This window comes from Kogia breviceps, chromosome 19 (genome assembly GCF_026419965.1).
Source record: "Kogia breviceps isolate mKogBre1 chromosome 19, mKogBre1 haplotype 1, whole genome shotgun sequence".
Classification (NCBI taxonomy): Eukaryota; Metazoa; Chordata; class Mammalia; order Artiodactyla; family Physeteridae; genus Kogia; species Kogia breviceps.
Window position 1 is genome coordinate 25,617,873 of NC_081328.1, and position 27,978 is coordinate 25,645,850.

Consider the following 27,978-nt stretch of genomic DNA (forward strand, 5'->3'; position numbering starts at 1 on the left):
ACAGTGGTAGAGGATGCGTTTTCAACCTAGATATTTCAAATAAATTCTCTTTCCACTGTAACAACTGAACATGAGATGAATTCACCTCATTTATTTGACTTCCTTTACTGCTCTACTCTGCCACAAGCCAGCTGGTAAGTATGTATATTCTCCTTTCCATCCAAACGTATCTGACCCAGAACTTGCCACACATTGTAATTTCTGTTCTGCTGTAGACCAAGGACCATCTTCTGTGAAAGTGACTCAAAGCCGTTTTCTCACTGTTGTGTCAAAAAAAGCAACACAGGATCATACTTTTCAAGTGCTGCACTTTAATTTTATTAAAAACCAAGCAAACATCATCAACGTATCAAATGCTTTCATTCACATTTCTCTGTCTGTAGGCATTGACCACAATACAGACCCAACACAACAAAAGCAATTAACACAGGGTACTTCGTGATAGGGACATAGTACCGAGGCCAAGGGGGGGAGAAAGTACATGAGGCCAGCTGGCTGCTCCAGCGGACCCGTCACAAGCGTCCTTGACACTGTGGGTTCACAGAGCCGATTCAGTCAGTTCTCCTGCAAGTGATCAGGCCCAAGGATCTGGCTGCCCTAAACTTGCACAAAACAGAACTAAAAGCAGAGCGCCGATTTATGTGCTGGGCTCACTCAAGCTGATCAAATTTGAGAAGAAGACTGCTGGCAGAGCCCAGAACCGGAGTAATGAGAACAAAAGTTCTTATGAGCCGTCGTCACCCAAGTACACAAAGCGCCCTTCCTTACTCTAGGAATTTGCTCAGAGAGCCCAATCTTCTCATCTAATCAGGTTGTCCCTTTGCCTGGACAATGTTAGAGGAACAAGGAAAGCAATCTAACTTTCCAGCTCTCTCTTCCACATTCCGAGTCCGTCATCAAAATGTACCACGTGATGGCGATTTCCTATAGTTTATCTTGTAAGGCGCATTCTGCTTTGACACTTGCCTTTATCGGTGAGGTAGCTCAGGGCATCTTTGCAGAGACTGAAGTGTCCTAGGTCTACTATCAGCAGTACACTTAAATGTATAGCTTCTTGACTTATTTTCTGCAGACATTTCTGCAGGTGACTAACCTCAATCATTTCATTTAAGTTTCGTGAACTTCTGTATGAGAGGGTGACATTTTTTGATTCTTTCTCCAGAACCTCAGAATGCACCTTTTTGAGACCTGTGAGCCTCATGCACTGACTGCACAGTCAGGGCCATGGGGGTAAATATGTGTGTGTGTGTGTGTGTATTTACATAACTAAAATTAAATACACAGACCATTTCTATACTTTACTAAAATTAGAAGTGCGAGGAACAGAGGCTAAGTCAGTGCTTTACTATTCAACAAAATGCCTTCAAAATTTGTCAAACAGCCATATTCCAGGCAGCAACTGAGACATCCAAAATATTGTTTCTACAAAAAAACACGAGGTTTCTGAATATGTAAAAATCAGTAGAAAATTAACCAGGTGACAAAGTCATTATAGTGGCTTCCAAACTCTTTGAAAGAAAATAGTGGAAACTTTTTTTTTTCTTAAAAAAAGTAAGTGTTTGGGCTTCCCAGGTGGCGCAGTGGTTGAGAATCCGCCTGCCGAAACCGGGGACACGGGTTCGTGCCCCGGTCCGGGAAGATCCCACATGCCGCAGAGCAGCAGCACCCCGGCATGAGGAGAAAGCAGAAGCCCCAGTGGGCTCCACTCCACTGGCCCCTGAAGCACTGCTTGTCCTCCAAGACTCCATGGATCATAGCCCAGAACCTAGAGTTCCACAGAAAAATCTGAGGCTACCAATTCTTATGTAACAGAGTTTATCAATTTGGATAGGATACGAACCAATTTTTCAGAGTTCCTTTAGAAGACAGATTTTGGGGGGAAGAAAGCAGTTAGTGGAGTGAAGGAAAAACACATTTAAGAATATCCAATTAATTCAAAATCTCTGCACAGTATCTAGCCGGCAAAAGCCCTGGGTGAACACAGGCGGTACAGACGAGTAACTTTAAAATTTCAGTGTGCATCAGAAGCACGTGAGGTGCCTGTTAATGAAACCAGAGATGCCGAGGTCCCACCTCCAGAGACCCCAATTCCTCAAGCCAAGGGCTGGTTGCTGGGCTTAGGCAGCCACACTATCAACCAGCTCCTGAGGTGATTCTGATGCTGCAGACAGACTGCAGAGTATATACTTGGAGAAACAGGAGATAAGCCTTCAAGGGAAAATTTGAGAAGGGCAGGGGCATACTTCTAAAAAGCAAAACCAAAATGTCTTGTTGCTGAGAACACACCTTCATTCAGATTGGGATAGAGTAACAACACTATTTTTTTCTTTTTAAATTTCTAGATTTTTAAAGTAAATCTACCTATGTTCCATTGTCCCAAATTAGGTAGAATTTTTAAAAAGCCTGAATATAAAGTGCTGGTTCTTGTTTCAATGTTATCATTTTGAGGGAAAAACCACACAAAGCTATCACCCACTCTACTGGCCTTTTTGGCTGAACAAGTACAAATTACGTATTCAGATCCACATGAATCTGTAATTTAACATCACCTTTAAAGTTTTCTAAGTTAGCGCAAATTTAAAATGCTGTAATATACATGAAATACAATTTTACTTTGTATTACAAATGCACACTTTTTCTTTTGACATACTGGTAGTATTCATTTTCACAGCACAAAAAGAACTGCTTACAATTTGAGTCAGTATATTTTCCAACTCTAAGTAGGCAAACATATTTCAAAAAGCAAATACTACATGTTTTTTGACACACCCTAAAAAAATAAAAATAAATAATTTTGACTATAAAATTTTATAAACATTAGCTACATTAAGGGTTCACAGCTAATTGTTGCAGAAAACCTAAAACACATTTAAGATGATGTAATCTTACCATTAGACAACTTGTATTTTAAAACACAAGTCAGTTTGATTTCTATTAAACATAACAAAGCACTGAAAATTATCTCCATCTACTTATGGGATCCCTAAGAGCTGCCAGGTACTCAGTATTTAAGCTACTAAGTTTGCGAGGAGTTAGGAATGTATTAGAACAGTAAAAGATGAGAGAAATCTGAAAACAGACATGAAGACATGCTTTACTACACTTCTTCCTGAGAAGTTAAGACTTTTTTTTTTTTTTAATCAAGACAGTTTAAAATGGAACAGAAAAATCCTGTGGCAAATTATGTTTTATAAAGTGTGGAATCCCTGGTAATGTCAACAACTGCTACCCTAAAATATAACTTGCAAACATGAGTCTTATAAATTGTACTTATTTAAAACAAGGCACATGCCTACACATTTATTTGAAATGCTGAGTAAATGTGCCTAAAAAGTTAGTGAATTAAAAAAAAATAAGATAGTATGTTTTATGGTATGGTATTCTGAAATAACTTTCCTAAATAAAAATTAAGTCTGAATGAGTGAGTACAGTAACAGATAAACTTTGTGAAGGGTCAAGCAGGGAAAAAACTTCACTGGATTATGAAAACTGAAAAAACAATTTGTTTTTAAATAAACGGTTTTGTATATAAATCTGTTCTAAATCAAATGTAACATTATAGTTACAGTTTTAAAAATTAAAAAAGCAACAAGTTATTTTGATTATTTTAATTTGATATCCCATATTTACTTTGATTCTATAATTAGCACTATGAATTATAGATAAAATACAGCCTAAAGTGAATTTAACAGTATATTTGTAAAATGTGGTATCTGTAACAGTTTTGACCATGAATTAAACAATGAAGCTCATTATACTCGAAACATGATCAGCCCCTTGAAAGAAAATCTACAAACTCTCCCACCACCGCAACAGGTAACCTACCATGCATGAATGGTATATATGAATAAGGTAGAAACAGCTCTGCCCACAAAAATCTTAAGAATACTAGAATTTAGCTGCTCCCACTGAGATCTGGAAGAGGTTAATTTAAGCACAATAAAAGCATTCTAATGTAATGTACTGACTACTGTATACACTACTTAGTTGTTCCTTCAAAACATGGCCTGGGCCTGAAGGTGACTGAAATTTAAGTTTCTGGCAATTCATGATAGATGACAGATTCATAATAGACCCTTAAGGGGCGCTAACGGTGTCTGGGGGGATATATTCCAATCCTTCAGAGATTAATGTCAGAAAAGACCACCAGACCCACAAATGGGCCACGTGTCCTAAAACAGCAGGCTGGAGGCCCCCTGGGGCGGCCCCACGGCAGGGCCGGAGGGAGTCGGCTGGGGAGCAGCAGAGGAGAACCCTCGGCGTATTTCTGAGGTGTGAGAATATCTATGTAATGTATCTGTCAGAAGAACTAAACTATGGGTTTCAACTATTACTTAGGCTACACTTCTGATTGTGAGTAGCAGAATTTATGTGCCCAACTTAACTTATTAAATAAAGCAATATATTGTAAACACTAAACACAGGTATATGACAATGAAGAAAATAAATAAGTAAAAAAAATATATCTCTCATTTTAAAATAAATACGATATAAACATCTTAGCAGAGGATTCTATATCCACTTCCCCAAGAGGAAATTCTGTTAAGTACTTTGGATATAAAAGACTACTATATTTCAAAATACTACCAGACCACTAAATTTTTAAAACTTATCAATTAACACTGAACTTTTTTGGGCAATTAATCTGACTGGTAAATTTTCTTTAGTACATTTTTTTGAATTGTTGACACTGTCTTTTAATCAAAAGAGAAGTTGGTGAACCATCCAGCTTTAAACCTGTAACTTTCTTTTTCTTTTCTTTCCTTTCTTTGGCCGCTCCCCCCGCAACGGAAGCGCGGAGTCTTAACCACTGGACCGTGAGGGAAGTTCCAAAACCTGTAACTTCCAATCCAAAGTGCTCTGAATGTTAATTTTGCAATTCACCTAGGTGATTCTCTTGGCTATACTGGGATAAAACAAGATACCGAATTTCAGCTCAACTTGGTCATTGACAGAGTTAACCAAACATTAGGGGGTCTGAAAATGTTCCTAAAATAAAATTTAACATAAAAAATCTGAGTGTTGTCTTCCTTTTACATTTCTCCTTTTGGGGTTTCCTGGAAGCAGATCTTTATGGATCCACTTGGTGCTGCTGGGCTGTAGGAAATCTAAAGAGGCACGCTGCAGGGAGGATGTCCAGCATGAACCACGCCCGTTTGACACCAACTATCTCCTTTCAAAAACGCAAGTAAGGGCTTCCCTGGTGGCGCAGCGGTTGAGAGTCCGCCTGCCGATGCAGGGGACACGGGTTCGTGCCCCGGTCCGGGAAGATCCCACGTGCCGCGGAGCGGCTGGGCCCGTGAGCCATGGCCGCGGAGCCTGTGCTCTGCAACGGGAGAGGCCACAACAGTGAGGCCCACATACCACAAAAAACAACAACAACAAAAAAAAAAACGCAAGTAATTTTTAAAACGTTACGGTGTCACCACAGTAAAATTTAAGATGGAAATGATTTTCCCACCCACATCTTGGTGCATGTATGTGTCCGTCAACTGTGTGGCTCAAGAATACGGAACGAGCGCACACTTCAGCGAGCCAACTCTCAAACACAGAGCCTTCAGGGAATGTCCTGGGACTTTTAGTTAGTGCTACATGGTCAAAGAGTTTGCTGAAAAAAGACCAGGCGTTTAGAAGCAACCGGAGCTCTGGCTGTTTTTGGAATGCTATTTACATAAATGTATACCCATTACACTACTGATGAAATGAAGACTAAACCAGTTGACAGAGTTCTATTTTCGATGAACGTGTATCTACTCATTTGTGAGGATTCTACACTAAGTTCTCTTTTCCTCCTCCACCTACTCAGTTTCCTTTGTGTCCTCTGGATCTGAAGTACTAGAGATGTCGTCATCTGTTTGTTCTCCAGAGAAATATAACATCAGCGCGTGTGTCTTGTGGGTTATGGTGACAGTGCAGGGCCCCTGGGCCCATGGCTCCCCATCTACCTGCATTGGCATCATCGAGCACTTCAAGATCAGCTAGAATTAGGGACAAATAACGAGAAAACAGTCAGTCCCCGAAAAGCTCAGAAAAATCTTCCTTAATAACATCCCAAGTCTTCTTAACCCTTCTCAGGGACATTTATTAGCATTTCACTGTTAGAAAATTAATCTGAATATGTCTTTAGTCCTCAATTGTTTAAGGGATTCTCTTTCACTGAACACTTCGTTTCTTCAGCTGGATTGAGGGTCATATTTCCTGTTTCTCCTCATCCTACTCACCCCTGGTGGAGGGTGGCCAACGGCATGGGCTGTAAACCACATACTGGTTTAAGGCAAGGTATAGCATGTATATTTACTTCTACACATCAATGGCTTAGACATGGACAAATTAGTCCACTGTAGCAATATTTCACCTACCCGCACTGTATGTGCCTGTCCTATTCGAAAAGGATTTGCCAGCTTCACTTGAATCTGAGCACAGTGGAAAGACCCAAACACTCCAACAACCTCCAGTAAACCATCATCATGCCTAAAATTGGACAAAGGAAATAGGATTATGTGACGCAATAAAATAAAATCAGCCCCAACAGGACAATTACTTTTTAACACAGGTGGACCAACAACTCATTAAGTATTGATATTAACAAGGTATACGATAAAGAAAATCCGTGGGAAAAATGTTAAAAGTCTACAAAGAACAACAGAAACCAGTGACATAAAAAAAACACTTGCAAATGTACATACCTGGCTAGAGGGTAAGTCTCATCTCCCATCCCTTCCCACAGTCTGCAGCCACCGCCCCAGTAGCCAATGTTCAGAACGATAATACCTTCCAAATTCGGCAGTTCTACTCGCTCACCATCCAGCTCTAGCTTTAAAGAAGTACAAGGAGTAAGTTACTTCAGGGCACGCTACTTCCAGACGTACTCACTTAGAATTCCCATCCATTTTCGTATACATAAGATGTGACAGCTGGTAGGAAGACTGCTTCCTACTCCTCACTCCAGGTAATCTGGCCTTTCTCACCTGTTCAATGTTTACTGTAATACATGAATTATAACATGAAATTTTTTAAAAATCAAGGTCATCAAAGAAATCCTTTTTTGTTGAATCCCCTTATATTTTCAGGTTTTATCTAACTTGCTGTTTTAATAGCACCTCACACTTTTGACCCCTTCCTCTTTTCCTGAATTATTCTCCTCCTTTGCTTTCGGGGAACCAGACTACTTCTCTGGTTGTTCCTCCTCAGTCACTACTCCCAACCTCACGTTGAAGGCATTCCACATAGCTATGTACTGGGCTCCTTTGTCTTCTCCACACACTCTGGATTGAAATCTGAGCCACTTCTATTTTGCTAATTGCCATCTCTGTGCTGATGGCTCTATTTTGCTTGTCCAGGAAAGTGAACTGGGCTAGATCTATATATCTAACTGCCCACAAAACACTGCCAACTGACTGTGGCACCTAAAACTCCCATGCACAAAACTGAGTTAAGCAGATTCTCTGCAATCTACTTTCCCAAGAAAGAGTAGCACCCCCCGCCCCCAACGCCACAGCCTACCCAGAAACCTGGGAATTATCTTTGAATTCTGTGCCTTTACCCTCCATACCAATTAATCACTAAAAACAACTGATGCTGCTTCTTCTAAGTATCCATCCTTCTCCATCATTCCTGACAGTACCCTAGTCCAGCAGCCCATCATTTCTCTAGCTTTACTCTCCTCTTATTCATCTCTCAAAGACTGGTTAGATTGACACTTATCCCCTTATTACATCCCTTCAACGGCTTGACTCAGTGCTCATGATAAAATCCAAGATCCGTGATCTTGGCCTCTGTCCACCTCTCCAGCCTCAGCTCTCTTACCCCTTTCTCTCCCGCAAGCTATGGTCCAGCTTGAACACACTCAAATATGTCACGTTCTCTCTTGTCTCTGGGCCTTGGCACATGCTGTTCTAAGCCTAGAATAGTTTTCACCTCTCTTCACTTACCTAAGTTTTATTTAATTTGCAGACGGCAGCTTGTCACTTCTTCCAGGAAGACTTCCTTGTCAGTCACTTTCCCTAGACAGCTTCCAGTCCCTGGGTTATGTACTGCTCTTATCTATTGCTCTAAGACTGCATATTTTCCTTATCAGATCACTTCTCATGCCATATTGCAATATGATTTAAATGTCTTTCTTCGCTCCAGACTGTAAACTTAGTGAGACCAAGGGATTTATCACTGTACAGCTAGTACCTAGAACAGTGCCTGGCATTTTGTAGTTGGTTTCACAAATTATTTTTGTATAAATAAACTATTAGACCAAAAAAAAAAAAAAGTGCTACCTTGTATGCTTCACTCCACCCCTGCTATCAAAGCCCAGGAAAAAGGAAATATGATAAAGCAGAAGGAAACATTTTTTATGGCAACCCTCGCCATTCCTCCTGTGCCGTGAGCTCAGCGTCGACCTCACCGCAGCAGCTTTCCTTGGTGAGTGTATAGTCAGGCTCCTCCCTCTTGGCTCATTTTTCACTCTTTCCCTAAGTTGTTTATTGTTTGGCTCTTCCCTTCTTACTTTTTTTTTTTTGGCCGAGCTATGGTATGTGAGATCTTGCTTCCGCAACCAGGGATCAAACCCATGCCAACTGCAGTGGAAGCGTGGAGTCTTAACCACTGGACTGCCGAGGAAGTCCCCCTTTTTACTTATTTTAGTAGTTCTAGGTTTCTCTGTACTAATGTCTTTGCCATTGCTATTAACCATTACAGATTCTTTTCTGAAGCAAGCAAGGAATACATATAAAACGTTGCCATATCGTGATGTCAGGGGTGCTGTAGCAGTAAGCAATCATGCATATCCTATCTTTATTGCTCATACATTTCTATTTTGCTTTAGTATGTAAGAGAGACACATCACAACCATAATAAGAGTTAAACTTTGGGCTTAAACTTCCTCTGAGAGTCCATGATGAGTTAGGCACTGTGTCAGAGTCAGAGTCTGTCTATGTAACAGACTCTGGAGTTACATAAACCCAGGTTCAAATCCTGGTTACCTATATCCTTGGGCACTTTGTGAATGTGGGCAAGTTATTTAATTTCAAATAGTTTTCTGCGAGATGGCAATATAATAGTACCTGCCTTACAGGTTGTAGTGAGAATTCAGTGGGAAAATGTCTATAAAGCACTTAGTAAAGTGTCTGGTATACAATAAATACTCCCTATGTGTTAGCAAAATATGTTAATAGAAAATTCAGCATTTTTGTTAAAAAAAAGTTCATAATCCAGAGACCACCTAAAAGTTTAAAAGCTTACCTCAACTTTTTTATTCAAATCTTTACATTCTTGCACTAAACAATCTTTGGTTCCATAAAATAAGTAAACAGCCTATAAGAAATGGACAGAAAATATGATATTAAAGCAATCTCACAAGCCCTGTAAGCAAGAAAAAGACACTGAACCAAAGCTCCCTGATGTGATGGTTGAGTCATGTATCCAGAGAGTGGACTAGATACAGATGGAAGAAGGGGCACGATTACTTCTGAGTTTAATTAGCCCATTTTTTCAGGGGAATGTAGGATGGGGTGGTTTGTGCTTAAATGCTGTTTTCTCCCAGTTTATCCAAAAAGGTACACTTTATAAAGAAATACTGTGTTACTGCTTGCAGATGACATGATACTATCCACAGAGAATCCTAAGGATGCTACCAGAAAACTACAAGAGCTAATCAATGAATTTGGTAAAGTAGCAGTATACAAAATTAATGCACAGAAATCTCTGGCATTCTTATACACTAATGATGAAAAATCTGAGAGTGAAATTAAGAAAACACTCCCATTTACCACTGCAACAAAAAGAATAAACTATCTAGGAATAAACCTACCTAAGGAGACAAAAGACCTGTATGCAGAAAATTATAAGACACTGATGAAAGAAAATAAAGATGATACAAATAGATGGAGAGATATACCATGTTCTTGGATTGGAAGAATCCAAGAACAACATTGTGAAAATGACTCTACTACCCAAAGCAATCTACAGATTCAATGCAATCCCTATCAAACTACCAGTGGCATTTTTTACAGAACTAGAACAAAAAATTTCACAATTTGTATGGAAACACAAAAGACCCCGAATAGCCAAGTCAATCTTAAGAACGAAAAATGGAGCTGGAGGAATCAGGCTCCCTGACTTCAGACTATACTACAAAGCTACAGTAATCAAGATAGTATGGTACTGGCACAAGAACAGAAATATAGATCAATGGAACAGGATAGAAAGCCCAGAGATAAACTCCCACACATATGGTCACCTTATCTTTGATAAAGGAGGCAAGAATATACGGTGGAGAAAAGACAGCCTCTTCAATAAGTGGTGCTGGGAAAACTGGACTGGTACATGTAAAAGTATGAAATTAGAACACTCCCTAACACCATACACAAAAATAAACTCAAAATGGGTTAAAGACCTAAATGTAAGTCCAGACACTATCAAACTCTTAGAGGAAAACATAGGCAGAACACTCTATGACATAAATCACAGCAAGATCCTTTTTGACCCACCTCCTAGAGAAATGGAAATAAAAACAAAAATAAACAAATGGGACCTAATGAAACTTAAAAGCTTTTGCACAGCAAAGGATACCATAAACAAGACCAAAAGACAACCCTCAGAATGGGAGAAAATAGTTGCAAATGAAGCAACTGACAAAGGATTAATGTCCAAAATTTATAAGCAACTCAAGCAGCTCAATAACAAAAAAACAAACAACCCAATTCAACAATGGGCAGAAGACCTAAAGAGACATTTCTCCAAAGAAGATATACAGATTGCCAACAAACACATGAAAGAATGCTCAACATCATTAATCATTAGAGAAATGCAAATCAAAACTACAATGAGATATCATCTCACACCAGTCAGAATGGCCATTATCAAAAAATCTAGAAACAATAAATGCTGGAGAGGGTGTGGAGAAAAGGGAAACCTCGTGTACTGTTGGTGGGAATGTAAATTGATACAGCCACTATGGAGAACAGTATGGAGGTTCCTTAAAAAACTAAAACTAGAACCACCATACGACCCAGCAATCCCAGTACTGGGCATATACCCTGAGAAAACCATAATTCAAAAAGAGTCATGTACCAAAATGTTCATTGCAGCTCTATTTACAATAGCCAGGACATGGAAGCAACCTAAGTGTCCATTCCATCCACAGATGAATGGATAAAGAAGATGTGGCACATATATACAATGGAATATTACTCAGCCATAAAAAGAAACGAAATTGAGTTATTTGTAGTGAGGCAGACGGACCTGGAGTCTGTCATACAAAGTGAAGTACGTCAGAGGAGAAAAACAAATACTGTATGCTAACACATATTATGGAATCTAAGGAAAAAAAAGTCATGAAGAGACTAGTGGTAGGATGGGAATAAAACACAGACCTACTAGAGCATGGACTTGAGGATATGGGGAGGGGGAAGGGTAAGCTGTGACAAAGTGAGAGAGTGGCATGGACATATATACACTACCAAACGTAAAATAGATAGCTAGTGGGAAGCAGCCGCATGGCACAGGGAGATCAGCTCGGTGGTTTGTGACCACCTAGAGGGATGGGATAGGGAGGGTGGGAGGGAGGGAGACGCAAGAGGGAAGAGATATGGGAACGTATGTATATGTATAACTGATTCACTTTGTTGTAAAGGAGAAACTAACACACCATTGTAAAGCAATTATACCCCAATAAAGATGTTAAAAAAAAAAATACTGTGTTAAAATTAGAAAATTCCACCTTCTCCTAGTACTTCAGATTACTTAATGAAAGTAACATAGGTAAATCTAGCAAACATCTTATAATCACTTTTGTATACAGAAAGGTTGATGTAAGCACTGAGATGTTAATTAACAACTGTATAAACAGCAATTCTTATTGCCTTAGTAACTATATTAATAAAAGAGCTATTTGTAAATTTGAAATATTTGTAAAACAGAACCAGGAACAAAGTTGTTTTGCATCTATTTTTTGCATCCTGTTGCTCAATCACCAAATGGCATTAAAAAAATTCCAAGACAAAACTTCCACCAAAGGAATCAATTGTTCTAGAAACCAGAGATGATCTCAGTTAAAACTGCAGTAAACAAACTGCTCCTTTTCTTACCTCATCTGCCTTTTAAGAGTCTTTTCAGGCCAATGGAATCTAGTTTTCCATTAATGACTTCACCAAAAATTTATCCTGCCTAAATTTATTTCCAATTCTATTTGCCATTTAAGTAGGATAAGCTCTCATATATTCCATTTAGTTGCCATCTAAGCATAATATGCTGTAAAACATTCCAACTCTGAGTTAAAAAATTTTTTCATGGTTATGAAATACTTTAATAAAATACATTTAAGGATCTAATTTGACAGTTTTACATAAAGCAGAACAGGTAAATGTTTCCATAAGTTAGTTCTATCTCAATCTAGTTGAAAGAGTGCTAGATATAATTGAACTCTTGATTTTTACTGTACCTTAGGTGATAAGCAGGAAAGGTTATTTTATCCAACACACCTTATTAAGAATTCTGCTAGAAAACAGAGATGGTGCCTTCTCACGATGAGCGTGAAAATTGAGGGCCATAAGAGCATCAGGTCCAACAGAAAAATAGTTGTTCATTGTGAATTCCTGTGGAAAACGGTAAAAATAAGCAACAGATTATGCTTCCATCCAAGCCTGTGTTATATAATAAATATGTAAATCTTAGTCTTTGTGTTCTTTATGAAAATTAAGTATTTTCTGCATTCACTTTTTGCGTAGTTATTTTATGCTATCCAGTGAAGTTTCCAGAGACAAAGCTTCAGTTCAAAGGCTGATCCTATAAGATATAACTTTCACTTTCCATTTCTGGTTAACATGCTACATCTAAATGGCTCTACTTTGCACCCAGGCTTCCCACTCCTGTGTTCCCATTACATTTGCTTTTTACTTCCATTGCAACTTTCAGGCTCTTAGCTTTTTCAGTCTCAATCAGGCTATTGGTCCCCACTTAACTTATCTTACTTCCCAATCCAGCCTGGATTCCCTCAACCTAGCTGCACTTAATCTTCTTCCTGAGCAATAAGACTGCATTTCTGACTTCTTGTTCAGTGAGCCACAGACTCAAGGTTGACATGCCCAAAATCTTAATGCATTTTCTTCCTATTCAAACCTGAAACTCTATTTTTCTTATCTTGGTTAATGTCACTTCTATACATCCCGTCATAAAAACTAGAAATCTGGTAGTAATGTTTTTTCTCGATTCCCCGAATACCAATCAGCTGCCAAGTCTTGATCAATTCCGCCTCTAAAACATCTCTGAATTGTCCTCATCCTAAGATTCCCTTTTTTGGGGTCATAGTGCAGGTTTCTAAGCTATTTTCACACTATCTCCAGAGTATCTTTTTAAAAATACAGATCTGCTATCTCTGTATTATTTGCTATTTACTAACCATGATGTGCACCCTCTCGTCTCTATTTCCTCTACGTGGGAAGCCTTTTGTTCCTTTTTCTGTTGATCTAAACTGTATTTACATTTTAAGGACAAACTCCCAGCTCACTTCCCCTGAAATACTTCCAGCCTGATCTACCAGGGTGGAACCAGGCACACCCCCAGCCTATTTCATAACCAGCTCCCTAGAGATAAGGACCTGTCGCTGTGTCCCACCACAGCACCACGGTGGAAGCACTCCATCATGCTTGTTGAGACCACTCAAAACTGCAGCCCTAAAAACACACCTTGAGTTTTCTTAAGTTGTAGTATCCTTTATTTGTTACTTGAACTTTCCATCTAAAAAACAGAAGTTAAAAAAAGAATCAGTAATTATTACCAAATTAACTGCCAATTAACTATAATTATTACCAATCAACTCTGGACACCTGGTAGATGAGGTTCTTCTATTAAAATAGCATTTGGAGAGATAAGCACATTTAAGTGAGTATGTAAGTTCTGAAATGAGTGTTCAGCCTAATTTATGACTTCAGTCCTTACATAACAACAAAATATACAGCAACAAAATAAAACACCAGTATCCATGTATAAGTACAACTAACATAGTTTTTTACATTTAAATTACTTTTTTTTTTTTTTTTTTTTTTGCGGTACTCAGGCCTCTCACTGTCATGGCCTCTCCCGTTGCAGAGCACAGGCTCCGGACGCGCAGGCTCAGCGGCCATGGCTCACGGGCCTAGCCGCTCCGCGGCATGTGGGATCTTCCCGGACTGGGGCACGAACCCATGTCCCCTGCATCGGCAGGCAGACTCTCAACCACTGCGCCACCAGGGAAGCCCTACATTTAACTTTATAAATATACAAGTCTTCATTTATAATCCAAACAATATTCCCAAAGCTCAAGAAATCTACTTTTGGGGGGAAGTATAACTTACCTATCTAGTTTAACTCCATCTGCTTCCATCACGTTTCTTAAGACTTGTGCGACTGGGATTTCTCCTGCATAGCCTGTACCCCAACCCAAGGTATTAGATAGATCGTTGCCTGTTCCCAGAGGCAAGACTGCAACTTGTGGAATGTATTTCTCTTGTCCCTACAATACAGAAGATATATTTTTGATTTTTCTCTTCAGACTATTTGTAGGGTAATAGTATTTGGTAAAATTTAAAGCCAAAGCAATAAAGATACAAATATAATAATAACTGCTCAATCACAATATTTAAAATTGGCAATGTCTTCTAATATTCATCTGTATAACAAAAAATATAAGGACAAATACTGTACAGTTATCTTAGAAGTGCTTCTGTGAAAGGCAAGTAGGTCTTAAAGATGGATACCTTAATCTTCATTTCATCAACTGCATCCAGGACCCAGCCCACAGTCCCATCCCCTCCACAAACAAGGACTCGAGCTGAGTAATGGGGAAGAAGAGTACAAAGTTGCAGGGCTTTGACAGGGGGAGTTTTAGTAACATCAAAAACCTAGACGTGAAAGAAAAGGAAAAAATTATTTTATCCAACACTGTTATCCATCTGTGAGGATAATTTCCTTCTAGATGAGTACATAGATATGCTTAAATAACAATAATGGCTACAATGCGTTTATCTTTAACAATATGCCAGGCACTATGCCAGACTACATTCACTGTGGATCATCCCAATGCTGACCCTACAAAGCACGAGTAAACCTCATTCTACTGACCAGGAAATGGAGGCACAGGAAGGTTAAATAACTTGCCTACGGTTCCTCTGATAATTAGGTGCTGACATACAAATTCAATCCTGTAGTTTATCCACTATACAATACTGCCTCTTTGCTGTTCACATAAAAACCACGCTGTGTGCTAAGTTCACCTTTTAACTAGTGCTTCATATTTTATACTGGATTTAAAAACTCCATTACTAGTGCAAGTTAGTACCAATTTCTGGAAAACAATTCTGCAATATGCATAAAATGACATAAAGGTGAAAGGATCCTTGATACCTATAGTTCTGTAAATGATCTAGGAAAATATTTCAAAAGACGAAAATGCCCTGTGTGTAAAGATATTTAGTGTGGCGTTATTTAGAAATTGCACAACCTTAGAGAGAAACTTGACCTCCAACAGCAGGAGACTGGATAAATATGGATGTATCCATTTGACGATTTCTTAGTCATTTCATACATAATTATGAGGACTATGTTGCAACACGGAAAAATATACTTTTAGGTAAAGAAAACAGAAGGTAAACTTGTACCTAGATTATTGTTACAGAAATGCTAATATGTAAATACACAGACAATTCATGGAAAGAACATGGACAAATGAAAACAACGGATGTATTTGTGTGGAGATAATGCACGTGATTTTCTTTCATTTTAAAATTTTATTCATTTATTTATTTTGGCTGCACCACGTGACTTGCAGGATCTTAGTTCCCCGAACAGGGATTGAACCCCAGGCCACGGCAGTGAAAGTGCTGAGTCATAACCACTGGACAGCCAGGGAACTCCCCTTTCTCTTTCCTTTTAAAATTATTTTTATATTTCCTTAAGTTGTGTAATGTTTGTTTTTTGTTTTTTGTTTGTGGTACGCGGGCCTCTCACTGTTGTCGCCTCTCCCGTTGCGGAGCACAGGCTCTGGACGCACAGGTTCAATGGCCATGGCTCATGGGCCCAGCCGCTCCGAGGCACGTGGGATCTTCCCAGACGGGGGCACGAACCTGTGTCCCCTGCATTGTCAGGCGGACTCTCAACCACTGCGCCACCAGGAAAGCCCCAAGTTGTGTTATGTTGAAAGGGAAAATTACAAATTAGAAAGAAAAGCTACTGCATTTATGATTGTTGCACAATGAGTTGTTTAGTTTTTCAAATAGAAGCTGCTAGCATATCAGCTCAATTTTAATGGTCTGAGTCTTTTATTCTCACATTTTAAAATGTTGGTGTGCAATTACTCCCAATTTGCAACAATCACTGTTTTACTCTCTGTTTCTATAGATTTACCCTTTCTGAACATGTCATATAAATGGAATCATATAATATGGGTCCCCTGCATTGGGCTTCTTTCACTCAGCATGTTTTTGAGGTTCATTTATTGTAGTATGTATGTATGTATCAGTAGATCCTTTTTATCACTGAATATTCCATTCATATGGGTATATCACATTTTGTTTTATCCAGCCACTGACTGATGGACAGTGGGGTATTTTCACTTTTTGGCTATTATGAATAATGCTGCTATGAACATTTGCATAAAAGTGTTTGTGGGATATATGTTTTTGTTTCCCTTGGGTAGATTCCTAGAAGTTCTAGGGGGTACGGTAAATTCATATTTGACTTTTTTGTTTTAAAAAAATATCTGTTTATTTATTTGGCCGTGCTGGGTCTTAGCTGTGGCACGTGGGATCTTCGTTGCCACATGCAGGATCTTCATTGCGGCGTTGCTGGAACTGTAGTTGCAGTGTGTGGGATCTTTCAGCTGTGGCATGTGGGATCTAGTTCCCTGACCAGGGATCGAACCTGGGCCCCCTGCACTGGGAGCACGGAGCCTTAGCCACTGAACCACCAAGGAAGTCCCTGTTTGACTTTTTAAGAAATTGTCCAAGTGTTTTCTAAAGTTGTTGCAGCATTTTACATCCCCACCATGAGAACCCCTCTTTCTCTACATATTTGAATGGCCCAATACTTTCATAATTATTATTCTTCCCTACAATCAGACGATTACTGGTTTCAAGCATTAACAACCATTACGATTTAGGGAAAATGTAAAACTAAAAATGAAAAGATTAATACAGAAAGGAAGGTCTTCTCTTTGGTTACCTGGACGGGATTTAGGAGGATCCTGAATTCTCCCAGCAGTCCTTCTCCCATATTAGTTCCACTGCGAGAGTTGGCCAGGATTATTAATGGAGTCCACTGCTTTCCAAGCTTAGATGCTAGCTAAAAAAATTGATGTGAGTGAAAAGACCTTAATGTCTCAAAGATGGTGAGCAAGAAGTTTTTCATTTCTTAATAACAACAGTGCTGTACATTTGCTGAGAGAACAACGATCCCAATCGATACAATATAAAAATCAAACAATTCTAATAATGGAAAAGTTCCTTAGAAATGAACTGATTTCTGCTTAATATATAATTCTCTTCTACATTATCCTAGATAAGTCATCCAGTATATACTTGGATACTCATGTAAGAAGGAACTCACTAACAAGGCGGCCCATTCCACTGCTAAATCAAATTATTAGAAAGCCTGACTTAAATTGAGTTAAAAATCTGTCTTTCAATAACTTTCGTTGTTCTACCTTTGATTCCTGAGGCAAGGAATAATTTCATTTGTTCTTCCATATAACTGCTGTGTTCAAACACCTGAAGCATTATTAGTCTTGTCTCCCAGGTAACATGTTTCAACTCTTCAGAGAATGGACGTTGATTTTCTCTGCTCTTAACCCTGACTGTCCTTTTCTGGATGAATTACAATTTTCAAGCTTTTTTTAAAATGGGGTATTCAGAAATAGATTCAAGAATCCAGAACTGTACAAAGCCCAAAGTCAAATGAAATGAATGTTTCTCTAATCTAACCACTTCTTTCCTCTCCCCTTCTCCTTGTGGATATAACATTAATGAAGATGTTCCACAGTTTTACTTAGTGATTCTCATCCCCTATGACCTCAGATTGAATTCAGATACATAAGCGTTGTCCATTTTTAAAAAAGTATCACAACATTAAACATGTTTTAAAATTCTAACGTCCCTCTTTCTTTTGCAGGAATATTGACAAAGATGACATTTAAGATATAAAATTCGAACTTGGAAAAAACACAATTTAGTTTTAGAATGAAATAGTTTAACTACTTTGGGACATTCAAGTAGGAAATAAATGCAGATTTTACAGTTTTTCCTTCAGAGCTACCTGAAAACTGAAAGATGTTTGTACCAATTTTCATACACATACATACTGCCAAGTATTGTCAACAGCTTTAATGCTCACCATTATCTGTGGGAGCATCTAAGGTGCAACATAAACTTATCTCCAGGCACCCTACATGAGGTTCCAAACGAAAAAGTTCTTTTAGAACAACGTGTGAGGAAAATCTGTTTTCTTTTCACTGAAAATAATCATGAATCCCAAATCCGGCTGTTCATCAGAATCATCTGAGGACTTAAAAAAAAATACAGATTCCTGGGATTTACCCTAGATCTACTAAATCAAACATGGTGATGGAGGTGGGCTCAGAAGTCTGTATTTTTAAAAAGCTCCTCAAGTGATTTGGACTCAGTGATTTAGGAACCACTAATATAACATATTCCAATTTCCTTTTAGACCTGAAAGAATCAAGTGCCAAAATTTGTGGCACATCTTTAGAAAGTGGGTAGGGTATTATGGCTTACCATAATGATTCTTCTCACACACACTGTTGTGTTTCATACACTGACTTAAATAACTTTTTGGAAATCAGTTACATAAGGAAAAGTAAACTCTGATTACCATTGCATAATCTGTTTTTTTGTCTTTACGCATCTGATTAATGGAGGTTAAATAACTTGGTGGAATGATGAGGTTTTTGAATTCTCCAAAATCACACTGTTCATTCTTTAAGCTATTTTTCATACACTCATCATGTACTGTTTTCTGACACCAAATGCACCTGAGGGAAGGAAAAAACAAAGACAATAATTAACTTTAAACCACAATCTTACTCATGTGCAAACCAATCATTTTTGTCAAAAAAACTGAAATAGTAATTTCATCACCAATGAAAAAATCTGGCAAATAAAAAATTTATAATTGTATCTGCACAGTGAAAATAGAGCAATAAACTATTTTTTTAATGCCCTTTTTTTTTGGGGGGGGGGCATGCAGCATGTGGGATCTTAGTTCCCTGACCAGGGATCAAAACCGTGCCCCCTGCAGTAGAAGTGCAGTCGTAACCACTGGACCACCAGGGAAGTACCTAGAAGAATAAACTTTGAACATACTTGACAGTTTAATCTAACAGTGGTTCTTAAAGTGCGGTCTAGGGAAGATCCTTTCAGGGTGTCTCTGAGGTTAAAATCATTTTAATAATAATATGTTATTCCACCTTCATTCTATCCAAAGTATACAGTGGAGTTTTCTGGAAGCTATGTGCTAGATATGTGCTAAATCAACAGACTGAATGCAGAAGTAGATAGGAGGCGCTAGCTGACTTCCACACCAAAGAAATGTACCAAAAAAGTAAAACGATGCCAATCTTCTCACTAAATTTTCACAAAAATATTTTGTTACCATTATTGTTATTTTAAAAATGAATATTTAAACAATTTCTCAATTTTAATTTACAACGTGGTAAATATTAGTAGATATAATCCACATAAACAAAGCTGGTCTAGAACAATGGTTTTGTGTAGTATCGATTTGTGCTTTGGCTGGAATAGGTTCGTGAGGCCTAAAGGCCTTCAGCTTAAATGCCCCACTGGCCTGGGTCCTTTAAAGAGTTCCTCAGGGTCCAGTTTGAAAACCTCCTGACTTGTAACCATCTGTGAACACTTTAGCAAATATAGTAAAATAGTCAACTTCTTATTGGCAGTTAATATGAAACTAATCTATATGTTTGTATCTGAAGTACAGACAGATATTTATGTTCAAATTTGCCTCTACATTTGAATGCATGCATGAAACAAGCAGAGACTAGTGCTGGCAAAGGTCCTGGGTTTCTATTATTAATCTGCTAAGTATTTAATCCACTCACAGATAAGGCAAATCTGACTGTACAGACAAAAACAGGGTAACAGGAAACAATGGTTATAATTAAATAAATCAATTTTTTAAAAAAAGAGGATAAAAACTCTTTCACCCCAAGGTCAACTCTCTTGGACTTCTATTTTAAAGTTTTTTTTTCAGCTGGATGTTCAGTTTTATCAAGTAATTACTGCTATTAACTCAAGAATCCTATTTACTGCTGAAATTACAATTATCTGCAGGATCTGTTAAAGGGAAAACTGTAAATTAACTTGCATGATAACCTTGTTAACACTTGCTTTCAACCTAAGCTTGAGAAACTACGGATAGACTGCTAATGCAGCCAAAGTATACCACCTCCACCTACTGCTCTACTGTTAACTTTAAACTAGTATATTATTACTGAAAATAACCTGAAAGGAAACCCACTGAATTATTTCACAATGGTTTCCTCTGGGAAGAAAAATGGGACCGAGGGATGAGAAGAACATTCTCTTTTTACTCTATGTTCTTTTGTATTGCTTGAGTTTCTAAACACCAGTATGTATTCATGAACTACTTGTATAAATTTTTAAAACTGTATTTTAGATGATATTGGCTTATGCTTTAGAATTTAGAAAATACAGAAAGACATAAAAGTCATCCAGAGACAGTTACTCTTAACTTTTTGATGTATTTATTCTCAGTTTTACAGTCCCTATATGTTTATTTTTTAGGTTAGGGATATGATGTATATATATATATATATATATATATATATATATATATATATATATATGGACAGTACTTTTCTTTGGAAATTGTATCATGAATTCTGTCCTATGCCATTAAGTATTTTTTAAAAAAACATGGTTTGTTAAGAATGTATTAATATCATATCAATGGATATACTGTAATTTTTTGTGAATTGATTCATGGTCTATATTCATCTTTTACTAGGCTTTAATAACTGCATGTACTTTTTATTTATGTAGGATATCAACTTCTTTTCTGTCATAGTTATTGCAAACATTTCAGTTTTCTCTTAAATTTACCTTTTAATGTACTTTAGTTTATTTTTTGCTAGACAGATCTGTATTTCCCTTTGTGGTTTATTTAAATGCTTTCATGCTCTGAAGTCCTTTACCTTTTCAAATTAGATACTTGCCTATAGCTAGTCCCCCCTTTCAGTTTTCATATTTATGCCTTTAATTCAGTGCTTCTTAACCTTCTGGGGCTACAGATTCCACTGAGAATCTCATGAAAGTGTCAGGCTTCCTGGAACCTTATCTATCTATGAACTAAGAACTCCTGCTTCAATCCATCTGGAGTTTATTTTGGTATAGAGTGTGATATGAAGAGTCAACTTTTATTTCCTCAAAGAGCACTTGTCCTAGCACGATTTATAAAGTAATCTTTTCTATCTCACTGATTTGTGACACCTTTATCATTTAATAAGTTCTCATAAATTTCAGAAAAGACTCTTTTAACCAAGGTGATGGCTATTTTCAGCCTTTGCTCTGTAAAGGTAAAGCCAAAATACTTACTCCTTATTCAGCTTTATATTTTTCCCAAGAAATACCACAATCAAAATCGAGACCTGTTCTCATTATATATTTTGTAACTGGTATTTTATTTGACCTAGATTTCAAACCTGATGGGAAAATAAGACATTACTAATAATGTCTTGATACTTTAGTTTTAGCAGTCATGTCTTTGAGTGATTGTTTATGATCTTTATTCTTTCCCCAACTTTTTATTTTGAAAAATTTTAAACCTACACAGAAGTCAAAAGAATAGCAAAATGAATAGCCTTAAACCAACCCTTAACTGTGATTCTTAAGTAACATTTTCTCCCACATTTTCTTTCTCTCTTTCAAAATAAACTCATATTTTGCTGAATCATTTGAAAGTAAATTATGGACATTATGAGATTTCACCTTTCAATACTTCAGCAAGTATTTCCAAAAAACAATGATAGTCTCCTTGCTTTTACACACACACACACACACACACACACACACACATATTTAATTTTTATTGGAGTATGGTTGATTTACAATGTTGTGTTAGTTCCAGGTGTACAGCAAAGTGAATCAGTTATACATACATATAGCCACTCTTTTTTAGATTCTTTTCCCATATAGGCCATTACAGAGTAGTACTGAGTAGAGTTCCCTGTACTATACAGTAGGTCCTTATTAGTTCCTTGATTTTTAAAGTGTTTTTGCATTAAAAAAATTTTTTTTACAGGAACACAGGTAAGCCTACCACCTATATTCCAGCATTAATATATTAACTGTAATTGCTTTGTTTCATTTCTATCTATCCATTAATCTATCTTATTTTTGGTGCATTAAAAATAAATCGCAGACATTAGAATATCTCCTAAACACCTCGGCAAGCAGGCATATCATTCATTACCTTGAGTTCAGTATTTGTTTATAGGTTTTTCTCTTTCAATGTAAAATTTATTATACGATGAAATGTACAAATATGTACATCCGCTGAGTTTTGACAAGTAAACATAATTATGTAACTTATCCTTATGAAGACACAGAACATTACCCTATGTGGCATTCTTGTGCAGGAGTATGACTCTTTTATTAAAAAAAAAAAGTTTTCTCTAAAGTTACCTGTTCACAATAGCTCTCTTTAGTATGCTGGAAGAGGCAACAGAATTATATGTGAAGCTGAGATGGTCATCTATGAAATTCACACTAGAATGGGGTTGGCAAACTACAAATACATCTGCCTTCTAATTTTGTGAATAAGTTTTATTGGAATATAGCTATGCCATTCATTTATGTACTGTCTGTTGCTAGTTTTGTACTATGATGGACAGTAGAGTGAAGTAATTATAACAGACCATATGGTCTGCAAAGCCTGAAATACTTAGTTTTGGCTCTTTACAGAAAAAATATGCTCTGCTCCAGAAGATAATGTGGTATCCTTTCATTGTTTCAGATAATTAATGAAATGAATAAACATTAGAACCCAGAATCATAAAGTTTAAGATCAAAGCCTAGAGCAAAGCTGCCAATGTAATTACCGTCTAAGAGTCAGAAGCTTGTTTTATTAATCACCGTGTGTGTGTGTGTGTGTGTGTGTGTGTGTGTGTGTGTGTGTGTGTGTGTAGGGGGGTGTAATGAAGAAAAGGCCTTATAAATAAAAGATTTTTTTATAAATAAAAAAGTGTTTTATAAAGGTTTTTATAAATAAAAATACAATATAAACCAAAAAGTTTTCTTAATGAGAGACAGAACACTATAAGGAACAAAGGTTTATTCAATAAACATAATGAATACTTAAAAATAGAACTTAATTTCCTATTTAGTCAGAAGAGAGGTTAGAAGAAACAAAAGAAGTGTGGGGAGCAGTGATAAGATGATACTGGGTGCAGACATACTCTGCCATGGTTGGGGCAGAGGCAGGAAAACACAGAAAAGAAAGAAGCCTAAGGGAAAATAGGATCCAGCACAGTGCCTGGCACAAAATATATGTTTAATATGTAAAAACTAAATAATGACAGTGAGTATAAATTAAAAGTCCTTTGTTACTTATTCTGTAGCCTTTAAAATCAGTTACCACCTGTCATATGGCCCTTCAAAATGCTACCTTGTTGAACAGTTTTCATAGTTCACTTGAAATCTTAGACTTCCCAAGAATGTGATACAGACACAGAAGGAGCCCTCCCCAGGGCTGGATAAAATCCAGAGAGGGACAGTCTGGTCTGTGTTTAAAGGTTGTAAATGTTTACTTTGTTCCTTTTCCCCAAATATCTCATTCCTACAGAAGGTCACAGCAGACTGTAATCTTGCATAAAATTATCTGCTAAAATAAATCAGAATATTGCAAAATACATACTACTTCAGGACACTGTGCTCTCTTCTCCTGGGAATAATAAACACTTCCTAAATTATACAGGAACCATTTTTACCATGGGTGAGGAGTTCCAGCATGTTGGGAACAGATTGCTCAGTAATCGGTAAGAACAAGCTAAGGCAGAAAAGGAGACCTATCACTGCCATGTTGACTGTGTTCAAAGGAGGGAACACAAAATTAAGGACAGAGGCTCATGTTTAAGAAGTACGTAAATATAGCAGTGGTTCTTAAACTTTAGAATTATCTGCAGGGCCTGTTAGGCAAAGATTGTTGGTTGCCAGCCCAAGTTTCTGATTCAGTGTGTCTGGGCTGGGGCTAACTCTGCCAGGAAAAATAGAAGATGCTCAGTTAAATGTGAATTACAGATAAACAACAAATAATTTTTGGTCTAAGTATGTCTCAAATATTGCAAACATTTTACTTTGTATTAAATACAAATATTTTATTTTAATTTTGTGTGCTAACTCTAAATCTGTGTTAGAATTTGCATTTGTAACAAGTTTCCAAGTGATACTAATGCTGCTGGTCTGGGGACCTTACTTTGAGAACTACTGAGATATAGGATATGATGTCATCATTAAGAAGGAAAAATTGGGGGCAGGGGTGAGTAGATTAGGGAAGTGTTCCTGGAGTAAAGGGCACAAGATGAGTCATTAGGATGCCTAGAGGGACTTCCCTGGTGGTCCAGTGGTTAAGACTCTGCACTCCCAATGCAGGGGGCCAGGGTTCGACCCCTAGTCAGGGAACTAGATCCTGCATGCTGCAACTAAAAGATCCCGCATGCTGCAACTAAGACACGGCGCAGCCAAATAAATTAAAAAAAAAAAATCTTTAAAAGATGCCTAGAAGCTAGCCAGGAGGATACTTAAGCCTTGAGAAAAAAAGAGTAGTATGAAAAGGGTATTTAAAGGAAACCACAACCAGCCTGATGTTGCTGGTGCATAAGGTTTAATGCAGATGGTGGTAGATAAGACTAGACGGGCAGGCAGGGTCCAGAGAGCATGAGGACCTTGTATACCACGTTAAGCACTTGGGAGTTAACACTAAAAGACCATCACTTTAAGTGATGGGGGTAATTGAAGGGTTTTAAACAGAGCAGAAACCCCAATCAGATATGCATTTCTAGAAAGACCATTTGGTTGGAGAATCAGAGCATTATGATTATTTGTTAAGGAGTATATGAAATGCAGTTAAGATATTTATAGAAGCCATTTTAATCTAATTCTGCACAGACACAAAACAATATTCAATTCATGCCTTCTTTCCAACTAATCCCAATTCTCCAAGACTGAAGCTTAACTAGGGAGACAATTATGAAATTTTTAAAAAGACACTGGTAACCTAGCTCTCACTGATGCCAAAAAGACATTTAAATTTGAAAGATATCAAGTAAAAATGGTTATAAATCTCTGTAGTTGTTTAAAGTATATATTTTGGTAACTTTTATTATTATTATTTTTTTGCGGTACACGGGCCTCTCACTATTGTGGCCTCTCCCGTTGCGGAGCACAGGCTCCGGACGCACAGGTTCAGCGGCCATGGCTCACGGGCCCAGCCGCTCCGTGCCATGTGGAATCTTCCCGGACCGGGGCACGTACCCATATCCCCTGCATCGGCAGGCGGACTCTCAACCACTGCGCCACCAGGGAAGCCCTCTGGTAACTTTTAAAGTCTAAATCTGAAGTATAAAATTATTTAAAATAAGATTTAAAAATAATTGTTGATATAACAATGCTCATGCTAATTAAAAAAGGATTTTTAAATAAAATAAACAAAATATAATCAAAAAAGTAACTTGCTATCTCATGCCAGCTTTCTATTTATTTCTGTTCTTAAACATGTTTAGGGACTTTTCAACTTGTCAGAAACAAAACCCATCACAATGAAGATGTCCAGACTTAAGGCAGAGAAGAGGCTAGGGGTTAGTATTCCTAACCCTGTACTGGGGGTTAGAAATCCGGGATGCCAGTTCTACTTTACCACTGAGTAAATTTCTCTGAACTATCAAATTCTTTCAAATGTAAAATGAGTTAGAACAGATAATGTGCAAAGCAGCATCCCCTTTTATTACCAACCTCTAACATGAGCAAAGGACATCTTCACCTATTTTCAGACAATATTTAAGAACACAAATGTGTTGTCCAGTGTGTATTTAAAAGCTATTAAAATATTCTTGGATTAATCAAAGTCACTTGTCTAAGATGCTACAGGTCCTGAAAGACCATCTGGCAAAAGGAGTGTTCTTTTGGAGTGTATTTCACTATAGCACCGAATATAGATTAGAAAAGATACTTAAAGTGCTCCCCTGGAATGACACTTGTTTTCATTGTACATTCATAACACAACACCCAGGATGAATCAGTTTTGAGACTCTAGGGAAAAGTTAATTTGTTCATACTTCATTTTTCCTCATGAAAAATGGAGCTAAACAATAGAAACAAAAGCTAAAATATAACATACAGTGGCCATAAAGTATGTGGCACTTAGAGACCTCTGGATGAAAGTTAAGAGCCAAGTTTTATTATCCAAAAGGGCAAGTTGGCTAAGGAGTGTAGGCTAGATGAATCAACGAGGCAAATGACTACTGCAAAGCTGCCTCACTGTATAATACCAGGGCTATTTATTAGCCTGTGTCCTCTAAGTGGGCAGTTGAGGCCATTTGTGGAGATCAAAGCAGGCTGCTACGCCCACTCTGAAATCCTGACTCCCTCCAAGCACTGTGGGACAATCAGTACCCACATAGGCCGTACCTGTAATCGCAGAGCTTGGGTTGACTGCCGCATTGCTGCTTGCAAACCACACAGTTACTGCACAGGGGCACGTTGCCCCGGATCCAGTGGTGGTGCATGGCGTCCAGGGCCTTGCTGTCATTCTTGAGCATGATCTCCTTGCAGTGGAAGCGCTTGTCGGCCTTCTTGAGGCAGCCCTCGTCCACGCGCAGCCCGCAGCAGTCGCAGAAGGCGCCCTGCAGGATGTGCTGCGCGCACACGCAGCAGTAGGTGGGATGGCTGAACAGGTCCGTGTCGCGCCACCCATGCTTGCTCTTGCGGAAGATGTCCCTGCGGTGCAGCTGCCGGCGCGACCGCTGGAGGCTGCACCAGAAGGTGATGAACACTGGCAGCAGCACCGAGCATAGCGTCCACAGGACCAGGTGCCCGTCCGCAAACAGGCCCTCGTAGGGCGCCGGCCGCTTCTCCCCTTCCATCTTCTCCAAGGACTATTTCTAACTAGGAGAGACACGAGCGGGTCCACCTCGGGCTCGCTGTCCCCGTCCCGCCCTCCTTCCTGCCTTGCAGGGGATCCCCAAAGCGCCGTCGGCCCAGGTGGCTCCGCTCTCTCCAAGGAGGGGCACGCTCGCCGTCTTCCCCGCGGCCCGACCCCAGTGCCTCCGGGTCGCCGGGCCGCGGACCTGCGGCGCCGAGGGGGCGGCGCCCAGGGCTGTCACGCTCCGTCCCCTCCCTCCTCCTCCTCCTCGGGCCTGGCCACCGCCTCCTCACTTCGCCCGGCACGGGGAAAGGCGCAATCACAATGTACAGGCTGCCCCCACGGAAAGGCCGGCGTGGCGCCCACTCTTTGGACGCGACAGCGCAAGCGGGCCGCACGGAGCCGGCTAGCGCCCGTAACCGTTAGCCCACGCCCAGCAAACACACTCGTCCTGCAGCTCCTGGGCCCGCGCGGCCTTGCTCAGGCCCGCCCCCGCCCACCGTGCGGCCCCACCCCTCTCGCGAGGCGTCGGGGACCAGAGCCCTGGCCCCGCCCGCCCCTCCGGCCCTACCTAGCCTGGGGCGGTGGCGCGGCTCCGGGGGCCACGCTTCGGGCGGTTCTCCCACCCTCGCGCCGCCAGGAGGCCAGCGGGGGCGTGCGGACGCCACTGGAGCTGCCCGGGTCCACTGGAGCCGCGGGCGAGGGCGGGGCCTGCGGCGAGAGCTCGCCGGCTGGGAGGAGGTATGAGGTGCGACCGGCAGGCCGAGAGGCCTGAGGCGGCAGGGCCTTGGGGAGGGGGAGGAGCTTGATGGGAAGGGCGGACCCCGT

General features: G+C 39.2%; 2 protein-coding genes across 5 annotated transcripts in view; one reads left to right on the top strand and one right to left on the bottom strand.

Annotated features, from left to right (window-relative positions):
- Positions 1–291: 291 nt before the first annotated feature.
- DGKE (diacylglycerol kinase epsilon) lies at positions 292–27,945 on the bottom strand. 4 transcript variants are annotated; one of them, XM_067022166.1, is made up of 12 exons: positions 27,722–27,945; positions 26,697–27,173; positions 18,850–19,009; positions 17,185–17,304; positions 14,724–14,867; positions 14,322–14,479; positions 13,674–13,725; positions 12,471–12,584; positions 9,232–9,303; positions 6,687–6,814; positions 6,360–6,471; positions 292–5,978 (listed from the first exon to the last, which is right to left on the bottom strand). In XM_067022166.1, exons 2-12 carry the CDS (start codon positions 27,149–27,151, stop codon positions 5,799–5,801), a joined length of 1,695 nt encoding a protein of 564 aa, XP_066878267.1. In that variant the 5' UTR covers positions 27,152–27,173; positions 27,722–27,945; the 3' UTR covers positions 292–5,798. The 4 variants fall into 4 exon arrangements, with proteins under 4 accessions (XP_066878267.1, XP_066878269.1, XP_058903704.1 ...); XM_067022168.1 differs by lacking the exon at positions 9,232–9,303; XM_059047721.2 differs by having other exon boundaries at positions 26,697–27,945.
- The window catches only part of C19H17orf67 (chromosome 19 C17orf67 homolog), a 35,002-nt gene continuing 34,498 nt past the window's right edge, over positions 27,475–27,978 (top strand). Inside the window, exons 1-2 of the mRNA XM_067021530.1 lie at positions 27,475–27,555; positions 27,726–27,891. Coding sequence (XP_066877631.1) covers positions 27,475–27,555; positions 27,726–27,891 — 247 coding nt within the window. The remainder of the gene's footprint in view (positions 27,556–27,725; positions 27,892–27,978) is intronic.

Excerpts from the sequence above, each read along its gene's own strand:
- DGKE (XM_067022166.1), bottom strand. The coding sequence starts at position 27,151 with ATGGAAGGGGAGAAGCGGCCGGCGCCCTACGAGGGCCTGTTTGCGGAC. Across the intron at positions 17,305-18,849 it reads AAAAAACAGATTATGCAATG|CTAGCATCTAAGCTTGGAAA; the intron begins GTAATCAGAGTT and ends CAATTTTTTTAG. Across the intron at positions 13,726-14,321 it reads GATGGAGTTAAACTAGATAG|ATGGAAAGTTCAAGTAACAA; the intron begins GTAAGTTATACT and ends TCTGTTTTTTAG.